At 41.3% G+C, this 17,751-nt stretch overlaps 1 protein-coding gene across 5 annotated transcripts in view; it reads left to right on the top strand.

Moving 5' to 3' along the window:
- Positions 1-10,201: 10,201 nt before the first annotated feature.
- Positions 10,202-17,751, top strand: part of LOC113424417 (rho GTPase-activating protein 27) — an 88,949-nt gene continuing 81,399 nt past the window's right edge. For 2 of the 5 annotated variants that reach the window (XM_087945705.1, XM_087945708.1), the window contains exons 1-2: positions 10,231-10,887; positions 14,994-15,765. In XM_087945705.1, coding sequence (XP_087801831.1) covers positions 15,028-15,765 — 738 coding nt within the window. In that variant the 5' untranslated portion in view covers positions 10,231-10,887; positions 14,994-15,027. Of the gene's footprint in view, positions 10,888-14,993; positions 15,766-17,751 lie in introns of all 5 variants that reach the window. The other 3 variants (XM_087945707.1, XM_026686093.2, XM_087945706.1) reach the window with 3 other exon arrangements.

Below are 17,751 nucleotides of genomic sequence, written 5' to 3'. Positions count from 1 at the left end.
TAATGTGCTGTAGTAAGAGTATTTTGTTCAATCTAGTGTCGATGTCCCCAGGATCCATTTTTTGTAGTGTCTTTTTAACGAATTGGACCATCCATTCCGCCCTACCCCACAGGCCTGATCCAGCCTGTGGGCCTTGAGTTTGACACCCCTGCTATGGAACCTCATGCCCCTGAACTGAGATTCACTCCCCAAAGGGCCTGAAGTCCTAGCTCTGCCAACTAACTGGGACCACGATGTGGACATATCATTCTGGAAGTGGTTAGTGGGCTAAGATAAGACCTCATTTCCCATATTTCTCCTTTTCTCACCATCTGTCAATTTTTAAATAATTATTATTTCAGTGCTTTACCTTGTTGCTTTTATTAATTGTAAACTGCCTAGGAATGGACAGCATAGAAGTTAAATAATACATACATACATACATACATACATACATACATACATACTTCCAAAAAGAATTGTTTTTCTAAAGCAACATTATGTAATCCTCACACATCCAAGATTTGGCTCTTGTTCCTTTTTTATCGGCCAATTTTTTTTTTATCAGCCAGTGAGTTTTGGCCTTATTTTGATCATTATGTACTGATGACATAATAACAACATCTTCACATGCATTTGACATACCTGTGCAATATTCATGAGATTGAGTTGTTGATTAATAAGTTTTTATAACCTGCCTGTGTGAATCTATCTGCCATCAGGCAATGACTGTTTGGATGTGTAATTTTTCATCTCTAGTGGCAGTCAAAATAGGAACACAATTCTGTAATTTTGTTTTAGTTTAATGAAGAGGATGTGTGTTTGGAACAGGGGTTTGACTTTTCACTTTTTCTCATCTACTCTTGCCCACAATTCTGTTCTTAACTACATCTGTTTCTTGAGTTCATCCTCTAGAATACCACTCAACAGCAAAGTAGTCCCTGCCACACGAAAGCTTGTCCCCCTTGCTCTAAAATAAAGCTTTTACCTTTTATCTGCAGAAAGATTTATCTGCTTGCAACTTCCAATTTCAGGTTGAAATTGCATCAAAACCTGTTCTGTTGCCAGTAAAGAGACTCCCAGACCGGAGTTGACTTCAGCTCTTTAATAATAAACAGTAACTTCAACTGCAGTTGAACCGCAGCAGCCCTTTTTATAGTGGCTGCTCCACGGCTCGCAACCAATGACATTTAGTTAAACTTCCTGCCGCTATAGGCGGCCAATCAGATACTAACGTTACTACCCAATCGTATCATAGCTTCTGCTAACCAATAGGAACATCGCCCTAGAAGTCTCTATTTAAATACACTACACCCCTCCCCTCTTGGTTCGTTCCAACGTAACGTAGTCGTGCAGGTAGGCGGGGCTCTTGTGAGTCCTTGTTGACCTGCGCAGTTCAGTCCCTGTGTTGGTCTCTGCCAGTTTGGACAGGCCAGCCGTCCGTTCCACTCTTCCCTCTGGAACCTCCTGGAAGGGTGCCTCGACCATGCCACTTCGGTCGTGCCTTGGGTTGATTGGTCTTTCTCTGCGGTCTGGGTTTGTTGGATGGGCAGCGTGGTCTCCTCGCTGTGTGTGTGGGCAGGTCGAGTCGGCCTGGCTGCTTCTCCCCTGAGGTTCCTTCAGCTCCTCTTGTTTCTCGAAGTCTTCTAATGGTAAGTGATTTTTATTTCTTTCTGGATTCTCTGTTTCCGGTTGGTGTTTTGTAAATGGATAGTTTTCATTTTCTTTATTATTAATTTGTTCCCCCCCGCCCCCTGGATTTTTTATTAATGTCTGGGGGTGTTTGGAAAAATGTTTGTTCTGCCTTTCTGGGAACGTCGGTGTCTCGTTCGATGTGTCGGGATTGTAGCTGATCGATGTGTCGTTTCCACGATCTGCCATCGGTGGTTTCTAAGCGGTAGGAACGAGGGCCAGTGATTTGTGTAATCATTGCCGGTAACCACAATGGTTCTCCGGTAAGATTTTTTGCGTAGACTAAGTCGCCTGGTAAGAAGGAGCGGTACTTACTGGACGAGTCTGGTGGCTTTTCTGGGTTGTAGGTAGGGTGCAGTCTATCCAAGTAAGATCGCAATTTTCTTCCCATCAAAAGTTCAGGTGGGCTCTTGTTTGTAGTTGTGCATGGTGTTATATGTTGGATGGTGAGCATGGTGTTGAGTTTTCCTTGCATATCACTTCCGTCAAGCTTTTCCAGTGTTTCTTTCGTAAAACGAACCATGCGTTCTGCTCTACCATTCGCCGCCGGATGAGCTGGCGCTGTCAAAGCATGTCGTATTCCATGTTCCACGAGAAACTGTTCAAAAGCCAAGGCTGTAAACTGTGGCCCATTGTCCGATACTACTACATCTGGTAGACCGTGGGTGGCGAAAAGTTTTTTTAGTTGTTTGGTGACGGCTTCTGTTGTTGAACTCATGATGATGACTTCCAACCAGTTGGAATAGGCATCCATGATGATTAGGTAAGTATAACCTTTTGTGGGGCCGGCGAAATCCATATGGATTCTTGACCAGGGGCCTCTGGGTGTCTCCCATTCGAGGACTGGTGCTGAGGGGGGGGGCTGGAAGATTGGCATTTGTTACATGTTTTAACCCAGGCTTCAATGTCTTTATCTATTCCTGGCCACCAAACGTAGCTTCTGGCCAGGGACTTCATCTTTACTATGCCGGGGTGCCCTTCATGTAGCATGGTTAGCACCTTTTCTTGTAATTTTTGAGGAACAACCACCTGGTCTCCCCACAAAATGCACCCTTTTTCCAGCAATAATTCAGTTTGCCGGTTTTTAAAAGGTTTAAAAGTCTCGGTTTTTATGTTTTCCGGCCAACCCCGTCCCACCCAGTTCAATATCCAGCTCATCAGTGCATCTTTAGTAGTTTCCCTTGCGATGTCTGATGTGGTGATTGGCCAATTTGGCATCGTTTCAATTTGTAGTGTCTGTGTGGTGGGAGCTGGATCGTCATCGTGACCTGGTAGTGGTGCACGGCTTAAAGCATCTGCATGGGGTATGGCTTTCCCCGGATGATAAATGAGTTTGTAACTGTAAGCTGCTAGAAATTCTGACCATCTAGTCATTCTTGGGGACAGGATATTGGGGGTTGCCCTGTCTCCGGCTAGGATTCCCAATAATGGTTTGTGGTTGGTAATCAAAGAAAATGTCCTACCGTGATAAGTATTCGTGGAAACGTTTCACCCCCGAGATGGCTGCCAAGGCTTCCCTGCCTAGTTGGCTGTAGTTTCTTTCGGTTTTGGATAACGTCTTGGAATAAAAGGCAATTGGTGCTTCTCTGCCGTCTGGTAGTGTGTGGCTGAGTATTGCGCCTATTCCAAAAGGCGAAGCGTCGCAGGTGACAGTTAGAGGTAGCGTGTTGCTGTATTGAATCAATACTGATTTTGATGTGATTAAGTCTTTAATTTTTTGGAATGCTGTTTCTTCTTGGTGGCCCCATTTCCAGTTGGCTTTTTTATTGAGGAGTCTATGCATTGGTTCTGCTACTGTTGCCTTCTGTGGCAGAAAGACATGATAAAAATTAATGAGACCCAAAAAAGCCTGTAAATCCATTTTGTTTTTGGGTCTGGGGGCTTCCTTAATCGCTCGTATTTTTGTGTGTGGGGTGGATTTCTGCTTCATCAATAAGGTATCCCAGGAACTCGACCTGGTTTGTGGCAAGTTGGCATTTTTCTTTTTTGACCTTGAGTCCTGCTTCTCTAAATTTTGTCAGAACTGCCCTTAAACGGTCTTTTAGTTGTTTTTTGTTTTCAGCAGATATTAAATACGTCATCGAAATAGGGCACCACCCCTTTTAGTCCTTGTAGAAGGCGTTCCATTAGGCTCTGGAAAACGCCAGGGACACGCTTACGCGAATTGTAATCTATTGCATTTAAATGCTCCTCTGTGCGTTACGATGGTTTGTGCCTTGGCTGTTTCAGGATCAACGGGTAATTGTTGATATGCCTGCGCGAGGTCGAGTTTTGCAAAAATCCTGCCTCTTCCCAATGAATGCAACAGGTGTTGGACTACTGGAACAGGGTATGCGCTCTGTTGCAATGCGTGGTTCAGGGTGGCCTTATAGTCACCACAGTTGTGCATGGACCCGTCAGGTTTTATAGGGGTTACAATTGGGGTCTCCCATCTGGCGTGGTCAGTTGGCTCTAGTACCCCCTGAGCGATTAGTTTGTTTAGTTGTTCGTCAATTTTAGGTCTTAGTGCAGATGGTACCCATCTGGCTTTAAGCCTAACTGGAGCTACGTTCGGGTTTAAGTTAAATGATATAGGGGTCCCACGGTACTTGCCTAAGGTCCCATCGAACACGTCATGGAATTCTTCTATCAGGTCTTTTTCCCAGTCAGTCATGGTGGTGGTGTTGATTCCTGTCACCTCGATCCCGAGCGGTTCGAACCATTCCAACCCGAGTAGGCTGGGGCGATCTCTGTCAACGATGGTTAATGGTAGGATCTTGGTGTGCCTTTTAAAATTTACTTTGAAGTGTCCTAGCCCTACTACCGGTATTTTGTTACCCTGATAGTCCTTGATGATCAGGCTTTGCTTCTCAAGTTCTCTGCGTTGTATATCGAGAATTAAGCTTTTTATTGTGTTCCATGACACCATTGATAAATACGAACTGGAGTCTACTTCCATCTCGCACGGCTCGCCTTCAATCAGGACGTTGATTCGAACCTTCTTAGTGTTTGTTGTTCTGGCTGTCCCAATTGTGATAGTTTGGTGCGTTTCTTCCTTTTCATCTTTCCGTTGACTTTTTCCGTCACGGTTCCAACGGCTTCCGGTTGTCCTTTCTTTGTTTCTGTGGGGGGTACTGCCTTGTCCCCTTGAACTATAGCTTTTTTTGTTTCGGCATACCCTTGCGATGTGCCCCCGTTTCTCACAATGCCGGCATGTGGCATCCAGGAATCGACACTCAGATCTCGGGTGGTTTCCGCCACAACCCACACTCAGATCTTCTGCTTCATCTCTCTCTCCGGTTCCTTTCTGAGTAGAGTCTGTTCACTTCCTCGTCTTCGTCATCTGAATCGGTTGATGATTCGATGTCCTCATGGTGAGAGGACGTGGCAGCGTGCTTTTGGGTTCCCTCTGTCTTCTTCTCTTTGTTCATGCCCGGGCTGCCCGTTGTATTCATCTGCTTCATTTTTGCTGCAGATCTCTTTGCGGCTTCAGCAGCAGTTGCTTCAATAATGGCTTCGTTCACGGTGATGTTTGGTCGGTTTAGTAGTTTGCTCTGTAAGGTTGCATCTCTTAGTCCAAGGACTATGCGATCCCTCATGGCTTCGTCCATGTTGAGGAATTCGCATGCCCCCCCAATGTCTCTTAAGGCTGCTATGAAGTCTCCAATGCTCTCGCCTTCTAGTTGGTTGCGCTTGTAAAACTCGTGTCTTCTAATCAGGTTGGATACGGCCAGTGCGTAATGGTTCCTCAACATCCGATTCAGGTCTGGCCATGCCATCTGTTTAACATCATTTGGTCTTGCTAACGCCTTGGCCATTTTAAAAACAGTCAGACCGCAATGCGTTAGGAATACGGCTCTCTTCCTTTGGTCGGTGATTCCTTGCAGCTCGTTGCTTTCTAAAAACATCAGGAATCTGTCAATGTACGACTCCCAGTCTTCTTCGGCTGGGTTAAACGGTGCGGGTGGCGAATTGTTGCCGGCCATCTCGTTGGTCCTTCGGCTGTCGTTGCCACGTGCTTACGGTCTTTGTCTCTTTAATCCCACCTTCGTTGCCAGTAAAGAGACTCGCAGACCGGAGTTGACTTCAGCTCTTTAATAATAAACAGTAACTTCAACTGCAGTCGAACCGCAGCAGCCCTTTTTATAGTGGCTGCTCCATGGCTCGCAACCAATGACATTTAGTTAAACTTCCCACCGCTATAGGCGGCCAATCAGATACTAACGTTACTACCCAATCGTATTGTAGCTTCTGCTAACCAATAGGAACATCGCCCTAGAAGTCTCTATTTAAATACACTACAAAACCTATTTGGGACAGGCACATATATTGCCTAGATCGGTGTTTCTTTTAGGGCTAAAAGAACTTTAAATTAAAAGCAACTTTAAATTATAGAAGTTGAACTTCAAGCATCTTGGCTAGAGAATTTGAGAAGTTGAAGTCCAACATCTTAAATTTGCTGAGACTGAAAAACATTGCATCAGGGAGGGTGATCATTCCATATTGAATAAGACAACATTGCCTAGTTAGAAACAAGTATCCAAAGTAGCCTGCAAAGCTATGCAGTACTTTAGCATCATCCATTCATTCGCAGAGGGGGAGTAACTGACTTTGTGATAAAAGCTAACATCTGAGAAATGTTGCCTGCTACATACTTGGGAATAGGACGTTGAAAGTGACAGCAGATTTCAAGGATAGCAAAGAATAATGTGTCCATTAAGGTGACACTATCTAGCTGACTGAGAGGTTGGCAAAGCTAAGCAGATCTGTATGGAAGACTGCTAAAATACCAGGGCTTTAGATTAGATTAGGAAAGTTGTGGGGTGGGAGAAAGGGAAAGATGAGAAAGCAGCAGTGATAGCCACTTCCAAGCTTGAAAACAATGTGGTTGCATCCATGACAGCACCTGAAGTTGAGCTCAGTTTGAGAGCAGCTTCAATTTTAGCAGTTCCATATTACTGTTATGAGAACAGGTCTGATTTTAACAGGAAGATAACAAAATAAGCATTTGGAAAATCCCACTGTTTTGTCAATACATCAGGATAGCTACGGTATTAAATAATGTTAAGAATTTAGGAAATACAAAGAAACATTTGTTAATGCTGGCTTCATATAGCATTGAGTTAGATAGCAAGATGATGTAGTTTTAATGGCAACACCTGCCAAACATTTAAGCAGGAAGTGAAGTTTGTGTGCAATGTGGAGGAAATGCCTTTTAAAGCTGGGCTTACTGCACTGAAAATGGTGTGCGAGGGTGAAACTGAAAACTGGAAATTAGATGCACCAGCAGGAGCTAATGTCCTGGCTGGAAATCAATGAACCTGCAATATCTGGAGACTATCAAGTTGAAGAAGGTTACTGAGTTCTAGCTTCAAGGGTACTACTAGCAGAGAATCAGCAAGTCCTTCAGAGATGATCCAGCCCTGTTCTCAAGGCACAAGAAAAACATCATAAACTAGAAGGAAATTTTCCTTTGTGACTGCAGATATGATTGCCAATGAAATCCTGGGTATAAATCCTGGGTATAAAATTGTACTCTCCACCCAATTATTTCGAATCAGTGTTCCTGGAGACATTTCACAGCTTTACAGTTGATGCTGTGAAATATGGCAGATTTTCACAGTACCAAATGCAGGCTGAATGTACTATAAAATCCTTGTTGGGAAACATTTTACCATCTGAAACAATTGTTTTCAGTCTTGTTTTCATCCTGCTGATTATTTATATCAATTTGTTTGCTTTTCTTTTAACTAGATTTTTGTAGGTGATTCTGGAATTTACACATTCTTCATATTTTACCTAATCTGCCTCCAGTTTTACTTTTTTATGTTATTTAATAAATTTGTATTCCCCCCTCCTCCAGTGTTATATATTTCCTTCACAGCAGGACTGTTGCAGTAGGTCAGGAGTGTCAAACTCGATTTCATTGAGGGCTGCATCAGGGTTGTGTTAGAACTGTGGGGCCTGGCCAGCTCAACGTCACTTGTTTTGGGGGCCCTGTGGTGGCCCAAGCACTTTGCCAGCGAAAACAGGCTGCCAAGTTCCATTTTCGGCTGTGCTGGCTTCCTCTGCCAGAAAAACAGGAGCTCAGGAGGGCCACAATCTTTGTTTTCACTGGCAGAGGCACCGCGGGCCGGTTCTTCACAGTTTCCAGGGCAAACTCACGGATCAGATCTAAGCACCCAACGGTCCAGATGAGCTTGACACCCTGCAGTAGGGCCAGGATATTAAATTTGCAAATATCTAGATAGCCAATAGATGACAACAAAGAGATACTGATAACTTTTTGCTACTGAGGTAAGGTACCCCTTATAAGCTAATTGCCTATGGAGATTTTCAAGGTCATGCTTGTTCCAAAGGTGCTTTTTTCCCCAAAAAGCAGTTAGACTTTGTTTTTCCTTGAAGACACTTCGATCTCATCCAAGAAGTCTCTTCAGTTCTGAATGGTGGAGGATGGAGTCATCTCCATCCTTTGCAGTCATCTGGTGATTAGTACTCTTTCTGAAAGTTGTGGAGGCCGCTTGAAGGTTTCTTTGTGCCCTCAGGGTCACCTGAATAGTACAAATGGGTATGGAACCTTCTTGGACCTGGTGAAAGGATTGTGTTGTTACAAGCTCATAGAAACATCCACATTTGATGCTCTAAAACCAGTTCAAATAACAGTTCCCTCCACATTTCTGGGTTCATCTATAAGAAGATATTTTGGAACTATCCAAGAGGGCTATAAAAGTATTGATGGCTTTTGTAATAATATACATGTGTGAACAATCATTCTCTGCTCTCATTTATCTTAAGAATAAGCATAGAAACTGCTTGAAAACATACAGTCAACACTCAGAACACGTTTCACTTATTAAGTCAGATGTATCAAGGTTTGTGAGTGAAGTGCAGCACCAGCATTCTTATTGTAATTATATGAACATAATGTGTTCCTCTTTTCCCAACAGCTTGCGATTAAATGAAATACAAGCTGTAAAATTATATTCATACCATTCTCTAGTTTTCATTTTCATCTGACTTTTGTATGCACAGTAGAACCACTGGTCACAAATGCTTCTGACCATGACCAAATCAGGTTCTGACCAAAAAATCCACAATTTTTTTTCACGGCTGATTTTCCTTCTGCGCCATTTTTTTGTAAGCACCAAATTTCCAAAATTAGGTACAGGACACGACCAAATCGGGTTGTGATCAAAGCTATGAAATGAATGATGGTCATGACCAGGGGTTCTACTGCATATATTTTATTAATGGTTCCATGTGCTAGTAGTTTCGCTGCTAGTATAGTTGGTGGGGCCCACTTTAATTGGGCTGTTTTTGTCTTAAACACATTTTCTTAACCCAATATCACACTTTATGGCCACAATGGGGCTGAAGTTCCTCCAGATGGTGGGCCTGGATTCAAAACAAAAATGATGATGATCATCATCCACTGTGTTTGAAGAGTACCTTGACATCTAACGGGTTGTGGGTGTCTATACACAGACAAACAAGACAAGAGGTAAGCAGAATTGTAAAATCTTTTCATCAAATTCTAGTATAAATATTGATATCAAATTCAGAATTAGCTCATAAAAATACTCTAAAATGGTCCATTGGAGTGAAAAGACACTTTTACTTTAAATTAATCATTGCAAGATATAATAGGAGTATGTGCATTAACAGATTTCCCCTTCTCTCTACATTTGAAGACTCTTCATCAGAAAATTGAAATAAATATTTGATGCAGTCTAGTGCTTTCAATCTTGAATTTAGCCTTGGTAGTCTAGGGCCATGCACCGTGGCTACAAAAGGTATTTAAAGGGGGTCCATGGTGGAAAAAAAGGTTGAGAACCACTATAATACAGAAACACTCTCTCTTTCAATTGGCTTAGTAGAGATGTCGCATTTAGGGAGTTTGGATCAGAGCTTTTCATGGTTTCTGTCAATATTTCCCTCCCAGTATGGTCATTATTGAGAAGTCCTGAGTCAGATACTTTATATAGTTCATTCTTCTTCTTTGTAGATAGATTTATACATGAGCAGAGAGGAGCAATTAAGTAGGGAAAAGACTAAAAAAATAACAACACTTTCTAGGATATAGTCCTAGCCCATTCAGCACATCCACAATCTTGGCTACGCTGAGAAAACAGAGGTGGAAAAACATCTAGCTTTTGCTACCAGAATGTGATCATTTATTATGTCACATGTAAATGCTCTTGCATATGCTCCTGTTCCCCCCAAAACAGCAGGGATGGCCCTGTAACAATAATAACCATGAAAAACAGTTGCCTTCCTTTTATTTCTTGCTAAGTGAATACAATAATTTGGATGTAGAAAAGTTGCATGGACCCTAGTGTAGTTCATTCCATGCTGGGATCCTGTGACTTGGTTAGGGAAGGTGAAATACTGAGCGGGTGGAAATCATATGCATGCAAACAGACAAATCTCTATGTGTGAGTCACTGTCCTCTAAATAGTGCCTCACCCCGCCTCACCACTGCCTAAAGGAGACTTCCTCTGAGTAGGAAAACTTCCTTCCTCCATCCAGTACAATCTGATGGGAACACCCAAGTCACATTGCATGCTTTCACAGGCATTCCACTTCTTTGTGACTGTGAGAGGCACAAGGGAAAAGGGGAACAAGCTGACATATTTGTGGAAGAAACCAATTGCTTTCTTTGGACTCAAATGCAAGGGGTTTAAAACCCATGAGTCTGTAAACACCTGTGTCTGCTGGTTGTGGCCTGAATGAAACAGGCAGCCCAGAGCAGGGTGTAGTGAGCTCATCAGGGTGCCCTAATGTTTCTTTTCCTTCAGCAGGGTTTTTCTGACTTTATCATTCTGGACTAACGTCAAAGCTTCCCTTGGAATCCAGATTGATACTCCGAACTGGATGGATTACTTTTGATCTTCCCGACAACCCTGCACCTCAGGATACTTGCAACAATGAAGAACCGGGGGCAAAACGTCCGGCCTGAACATTTTCCCACAAAGCTTTTTCAACTTTCTTAACTTGCCAATCTCTTATTGTGAAGAAGCCAAGAGAAACATTTGCTTTGAGATATTCCTCCCCACTGATCGTCACAGAGTTTAACGTGGGGAGGGGGGAAGGACCAGAGGCAGGTTTAGACCAAACACACAAGTCCAGGCGGCTCCCAACACAATCAACAAGGAAGAACCAGGCCACACCTGAAGAGGCAGGACAGATTGTGTGGACGGAGACAAGAGAAGAAACTGGCGAGATGTGAACCAGCAGGTAAAACCAGGGACTGTGGTGGGATCCAGATCAGGCAAGGCAAGTTGGGGGAGGGAGCTGAGGAGAAATCTAACAGCATGGGAAACTGATCGAGGGACTCTCCTTTTCCAAAATGTTGCTCTAACAACTGGAATTTGAGCACTAGCTTTTGATTGGCCCACTGAGTGTTTGGTTCCAGGCTTCATTGCTTGCCTGGGCAGGCCTCTCTTGTGGGGTGGAGAAATGGAATCCTGCCCAGTGCATGAAATGCACTGAAAAGGTTAGAAATTGCTTCCCAGCAGCTTTATGATAATTGCCACCATCTCAACAGTCCTCAATGCATTCAGCTGATATTCTGTAGATGGCGTGTGACCTCTCTGTCTTACAAGCCACTTCAGTATAATACCTAGATTGTCAAGGATTCTCCCAGGGAGGTTTAGAGTAATGAAACTGTAATTCAGATCCCATCTGAGTTAGTGAGTCGCCCTGAGGCCTTGGGTTATTTTCCAGGCTTCTATTTTCGCTGTCTCTAAACTATTAGGAACAACGAGACTGCGCCTACTACAGGTGGAAAATGCAATCAATAACAATCTTTTCTTTGGAAACACTAAATAAAGTGTAGGTGCATCTGTTGATTAGAGCACAGTTCATCAAACTGTGTTGTGAGGCAACAATTGCAACCACAACAGTGTAATAAATCAAAAACCTTCCCATAATATTTCTCCCCAAAGTCTGGAAAGAAGTGACATTTTTGAAATTCTTCTCCAAGCCCTCTTATTTAGCAGCTACCCATAGTTTTGCACTTGATCCACTAAATCTGTCTATTTAACCATTTTTTGTCTTCAGCCCACTTCCAACCTTGTTTTTCTGCTAAGGCGACTATCCAGTTCCCATTATAAATATATTTTTATTTATAATAAATACAGTATTTGCAGTTTAATACACTTTGTGTGATCTCTTTGGCACATGCTTACATGCTTTTACTTGTGACCCACTTAACATTTTCTAGGACCCTGAGGAGTCATATGGCCCCCAAATATGTTGTGAACTGCTGAATGAAATAATATATTTGTCTTGGTGGGGTAGGCTGGCCTTTGATTTCATAATGCATCATCTTACTTTTCATCATATCAGAAGTATGTTTTTATTTTTTGTTTAATTTATTTGTCATTTCCTGCCTTTATCATTTTTATAAATAGCTCAATGTAGCAAACAAGCCGAATACACCTTTTTCTTCCTATTTTCCCCACCATAACAATCCTGTGAGGAGGGTAATTTGACTGCCCAAAATCATGTTCCTGAGCCCCAAACATTGTTGTACTCAGGCATAGCTTCTCTGCACTATGTGTTGCTTTATTCCGAGTAACTGATTTTATTCCGTCAAATCTGAATTTGCACTACAGTTGACCTAATATATATTTAATATCCCAGCCTTCCAGGGGAGTGTCATTGCATATGTGCAGATATTTTTTTCCTCCTGACTGAATAAGGGAGTTGCCCAGACATGTAATAAATTGCTGTTTCCTACAAAATAATGGGTCCATGCAGATAAATGGGAAAAGACTATCGCTTTTACAGATAAATGATTCCAGCATAGATAGCAGCTGAATTTTTCAGTACAAAAGTTGTGAGCCAGTTGGGAAAGAAAAAAAATTATCTCAGGAGGTTCTCAATTTTGGTGTCAGGAATCTTCATGTAGACAATAAAGGAAGGGAATAATTCCTTGTATACAACAATACATACCTGGTTCTATCTATTGTATGCACTTGTGCAAAAACCAGATTCATAAGGAAAGTTCTAAAAGCGTTCTTTTTGTATACAACTGTACGTTTTCTGTAACTTTTAAGCCTGAGTATGTTTACTAATATATTTTTACCCTAGCAACATGGATCTATTTTTTTTAATTTCCTCATTTGAAGGCATGTGTTTTCTGTGTCCATATTAGAATAGCCAATTTTACTTCATTGTCTGATGAAACAAAGCAATACAAGGAAAGTGGTGTCTGCCATCAGTAGCCTTCCTCTATGGGGAAGTGGTAAGTTTTTCTAAGAGAGTAATTTATGCATTAAGCTGAAAGACGTTCAGAGATTTGTAACCTAAATACAATACAAAATAAATTGTATTAACTTTTTGTTCAAAATATTTACTTCTGCATTTTTCGTAGTTGATAAAATAAATACTTGGGTGGAAATAATTTTTGGGGTATTATATTCTTTCAATTTTATTTCTCCTGAATGAAAAAGAATATTCAATCAATGATTATAAACAACTTACATACCTAAAACTGATATTGATTAGCCAATTAGTTAAACAAATCAATCAAACTGCTGCACATTTTACATGCTACTTGACAAAATTTGGGCTTCTTAAGGAAATAAAATAATTTCAATCTGAAAATAAAAGTTTAAATAAAATTATCAGAGTGATCAGGATATTTAATTAGGTGTTGGTTTAATAGCTCATGATGATTGTCAACAAATGCAAAATATAATAAAATATTTAGCATTTTACTTTATAAATCTTTGGCTTCTTTGATACATAGATATAATTGGACATATTTAGTACTATGGATGTGAGAAGGAAAACTATATGGTAACTGTAAATTGTATTGTTAAAACTGCAGGTATGCAATCCCACACTCTATTTTAAACAGAAATAACAAAAACTAAGGATGTTATCTTGCTTGTAAACTTCCAGCAGGGTCTATTCAGCCACAGTTTAAAACAAATTTCTGGGTCAAATAGAGTTTGAAGAGATCAGCAGGACTTCGCGGAGCTCCGCTTGTCCGCAACACTTTGTCACAACATCAGCTGCCTTCTCCCCAGAACTTTGTTCTTATCTGGTATGCAAAACCATAGAAAAAGACCCAGTCTCACTAATTTTAGAAACCTCTGCTCTAGTTGATAAGGAAAGAGTTTCCAAAAGAAATTAATTTTTCTAGATGGGAAGATGATCTAAATAACAGGAATTGCAATTCTTGCTCATTGACATTTGACATTTTCACCATTAAAATTTATATTTTATCATAAGGATTGTGTTGCTTTATCTTTTGATAAACAGCTAGAGACCTGAAATGCTGCTCCAAGATAGCTTAAATAATGAATGAATTGCAAAGTAAAGAAAGGTTTTTTTAAACATCATGTAGTTTGGCAAAACAAAATACAAACAGAAGCACAAGCCAAGCAGGGATGGAAAAGTCTGAAATGCTAGGAAGGGAGAACAGATTGGGTTACCTTTACCTATTTTAAAAGGAAAAATGGAATAGAATTTCAGGGTAGACCAGAAATATTTTGATGTGAGGAGAATAAAATGGCATCACCAACAACAAAAGGAGAAAAGAGCAGTCTGTGAAGCAATCAGAGCGGCAGGGCACAGGCCGAATAAATTGCTTTGGCCCAAGGAGCCATAGTTTGAGGCCAGAGGGGGGCGGCAGCATGTGAGTGGAGGTCTGGAGCAAGGCCCGAGTGGGGGAATAATACATTCCCCAACCTAGCTAAGCCAAGCAGATAGAGGCTCCAGGGCAAAGCCAGAGTGGGGGAATGGCATGTCCCCAGGCCCCAACCTGAGGCAAAGGGCAAGTGGGCAGCATGCTTACCTTGGTGAGCAGAGAGGGTGAGGCGAGGCACGAAGATTAGCTGGGCCATGTGGCGAAGGCAAAATGTATAGGGTGGGGTGGAGTGGGGCGGGGTGGAGTGGGGCCAGCCAGTAGGGCGATTTGCCAGTTCTCTGAACTGAGCAGAATCGTTACTACCACTTTGGTAGAACCAGTCCGAACTGGCTGAATACCACCTCTGATGAGGAGGCTTCAAGATGTGGTTTAGAAGCTGATCCTTTACAAATGTGTAGTCATCCTGTTATAGTATGGTTAAGGCTGAAAATTAACTATCACACTATACACTTTCAGTAGCTTGCAACTGAAAATTAGAACAAATTACCAATGAAAGTGGTAGAAGAACATTAGATTACCTTGTCAAGGATGAGAAGAATAATGATGCAAAAAGAAGTACATGTGTATTATTTTGGGGGGCAACAGAATTCTGTCATTAAACAATTCTATCATTCCTCCTCAAATTAAATATGCATGAGCCTGTGTGAAGTCATGCTTGACAAACATTTTTTTCTTTCAGAGGGACATAAATAGCCCACTTTGGGACACTAAAGATGGAGTCACCAGGCAGAGAGGAGGAGACATACGTGCTGGTGGAATATGCCTTTGAATATACCTCCAAGGATGGCCAAGTCATCACAATCAAACCCAATGAGAGATACATACTTTTAAGACGAACCAACGACCACTGGTGGCATGTTAGGAAGAGCAAAAATTCCAGGCCTTTTTACATTCCAGCTAAGTATGTTAGAGAGTTGAACCCCTTCATGCCCTCTGAGAGGCCATGTCATACAACACAGCTGGAGGCTATCAATTTGGGGACCTCCATTGGAGTTGCCAATGATCAATTGCCAGACTATGAATATCGATTTGTGACAGCTGTTCAAGAATGCAAAACAGATACCTCACAGCAATATCCCAGCTCATTATGGATGGGAACATTAATGTCTCTGGAAGATAATGGGAAGAATCTACACAATTCTGGAGCAGCAAGAGGCACACAACTCTCTCTCAGTGCCTCATACAGTTCTCTTAAGCCACTTTACCTGACAGACTCTAATCATCCTATGGCGAGTCAAGGTGGTTCTGCTGAACACATGAGGCCTGCTGTATCTCTGAATGACTTGCCAAGATTCACACCTCCCACCCAGACAGATGTGGGAAATTCAGGATTGTACAAAACTGCTTCATGGGCTCAACCTCACCCATTTCTGAAGAACAGTTCTGAAAACATCCGTAAATTGGTGAAGGACCAAGTGATACAAGACATGCAGGAATGCTGTGCCAAAGAGGTACTCTGACAATTTCTTATCAAAGGTCTGCATTTCCTATGCCCAGATGTGTTAGCTTATATATTCCCTTATTCCATTTTAATGGAACATTAATACAGGGGCTATAGGAATTATAATTCAGTAGATTCTGAAGATATTAGAGTGGGAAGGCTTTTATGTCTGCCTCCAGTAATCCCTTCACTGCAGTTTCCATAATTCCTGACACTGTGGAGTCATGGGAATTTTAGATTAATTAAAACTGATGATGTCACATTGAAGAAGGCCAAACGAGAGACTAGAAATAACAGTTGCTTAAAAACTATACTGGATTAGTGTTAGCCATGCTGAGAACAACTCATTTATCATTTCTAGACTTGACTCTGACCTATTTAGCCTTATCGCCTGCAGGTCTCCTCAGTATTCACTGTTCTGCAGTCGGTAGGATCCCTGCTAAGCAATTGTTGAAATCCCCAGTTTTCCTTATTTGAATAGATAATAGACTTTCCTCAGAATCATTTCTTCCTTGCTGAAAGACATTCTGATCTCAGTTCAGTTCCAGATAAGTTTGCCAAACTTCATTACAATATTTCTCTGCAATTGATGTTCCCAATTTGCTATAAAACCTTCGTATACTTTGTCTCAGATTCTGCCATTTCTGAATGGAGATCTTAAGGTAGAATGTTGTAATGACGAGGCAGTCGAGTTGTTTGATCATGAACAACTGAATTATGATGATGATCTTTATGGGAGTATAGTCTTGCATTTATATACATTTTTAGTTATCCTCCATCATTGGTTAACTTTGGTTACTGCTTAACTTTGGTTACTGTTTAGTGCAGTAATCCATACAATTAATTATCTCTAGTTAAAGTCTAACATATGTCTACTTCCCCTCTCTAATCCTCCTTTAGATTAGTGACTTTGTTTGCCTGAGTTGTATTTTCTTGGAAACATTCTTTATCTGAGGTTTGCCATCCGAGATTGGAACATTCCTGCAATTACAACTCTACATATCCTCGTTTTTTATTTTAAATGGAGGATTCAAAGATTTATAAATGTATCGCAATTGAAGAGGGTTAAGAGAGGGGGAAGCGGGATGAAACAATGCGAATAAATTTGGAATACATTGAATAAAACAACAGGTTGCAATTAGTACAATAATAATAATTATAGCATAAAAGAAAAACTGTCTGAGCCAAGACCAATCAGGGAGCCAATTGGTTAGCCATTCAAAAGGTGAGTAATGAGCATGGATATTATTTTGAATGTATGATTGTACATTGGCAAGCTCATCCTCAATAGTCTTATTCAAAGAATGAAAATGCACAGCACATCCATGGCGTCCAACTAACGTGCAGAACCCTCCCTGACGGGCTAAAAGATAGTCTATGGCAAAACGCTGCTGTAAGACATCTTGATTTAAGTCTTCTATTTCATGCTGCAAATCACAAATAATAGCAGTGGTAGCATTGATGGATTTTTCAAGTCTGCAGGTGAGACCAAGAATAGATCGTCTGTTTTCTTGAGCAATTATGCCAGGATAAGAGCCTAGAGTAAGGACTCCTGTAACGGCCCCTGCCAATGCACGGCCAAATGTAGAACCAGAAGACAATTGTGTGTCAATAATGACTTCATCATTACATGTAGGCCCCAGAGAGGAACGCCGCTGTCGAGTTGATGGGAGCATACCTATTTGAACAGGTAGAGTAAAATAACGTATAGTTGCACATTGATAATTCTGAGGATGAACATTAGTAGCATATTTATCAAAAAAGAACCAAATATTAGGATCCTTAAGCTGCCAACCAGTACATATCGATCCTGTATTAGATTGATCAGAGGCATTAAAAATAGGAAAATTGTCAGGATACATATCAGGAGCTATATTAATTCCATGAAAAGAAGAATTAAAGGTACCTGACAACCAATAGTAGTCAGAACAATAACTATAATTCCCTAGCTTTTTTAATATGTGCTGAGCAGCATCATAATCAGACCAATTATGAA

The sequence above is a fragment of the Notechis scutatus genome, chromosome Z (assembly GCF_049901735.1).
Source record: "Notechis scutatus isolate UNSWTSFEM ecotype Mainland chromosome Z, rNotScu1.2, whole genome shotgun sequence".
NCBI classification, from domain to species: domain Eukaryota; kingdom Metazoa; phylum Chordata; class Lepidosauria; order Squamata; family Elapidae; genus Notechis; species Notechis scutatus.
The sequence above is the reverse complement of the archived record's forward strand: the minus strand, read 5'-3'. Positions and strand labels throughout refer to the sequence as shown.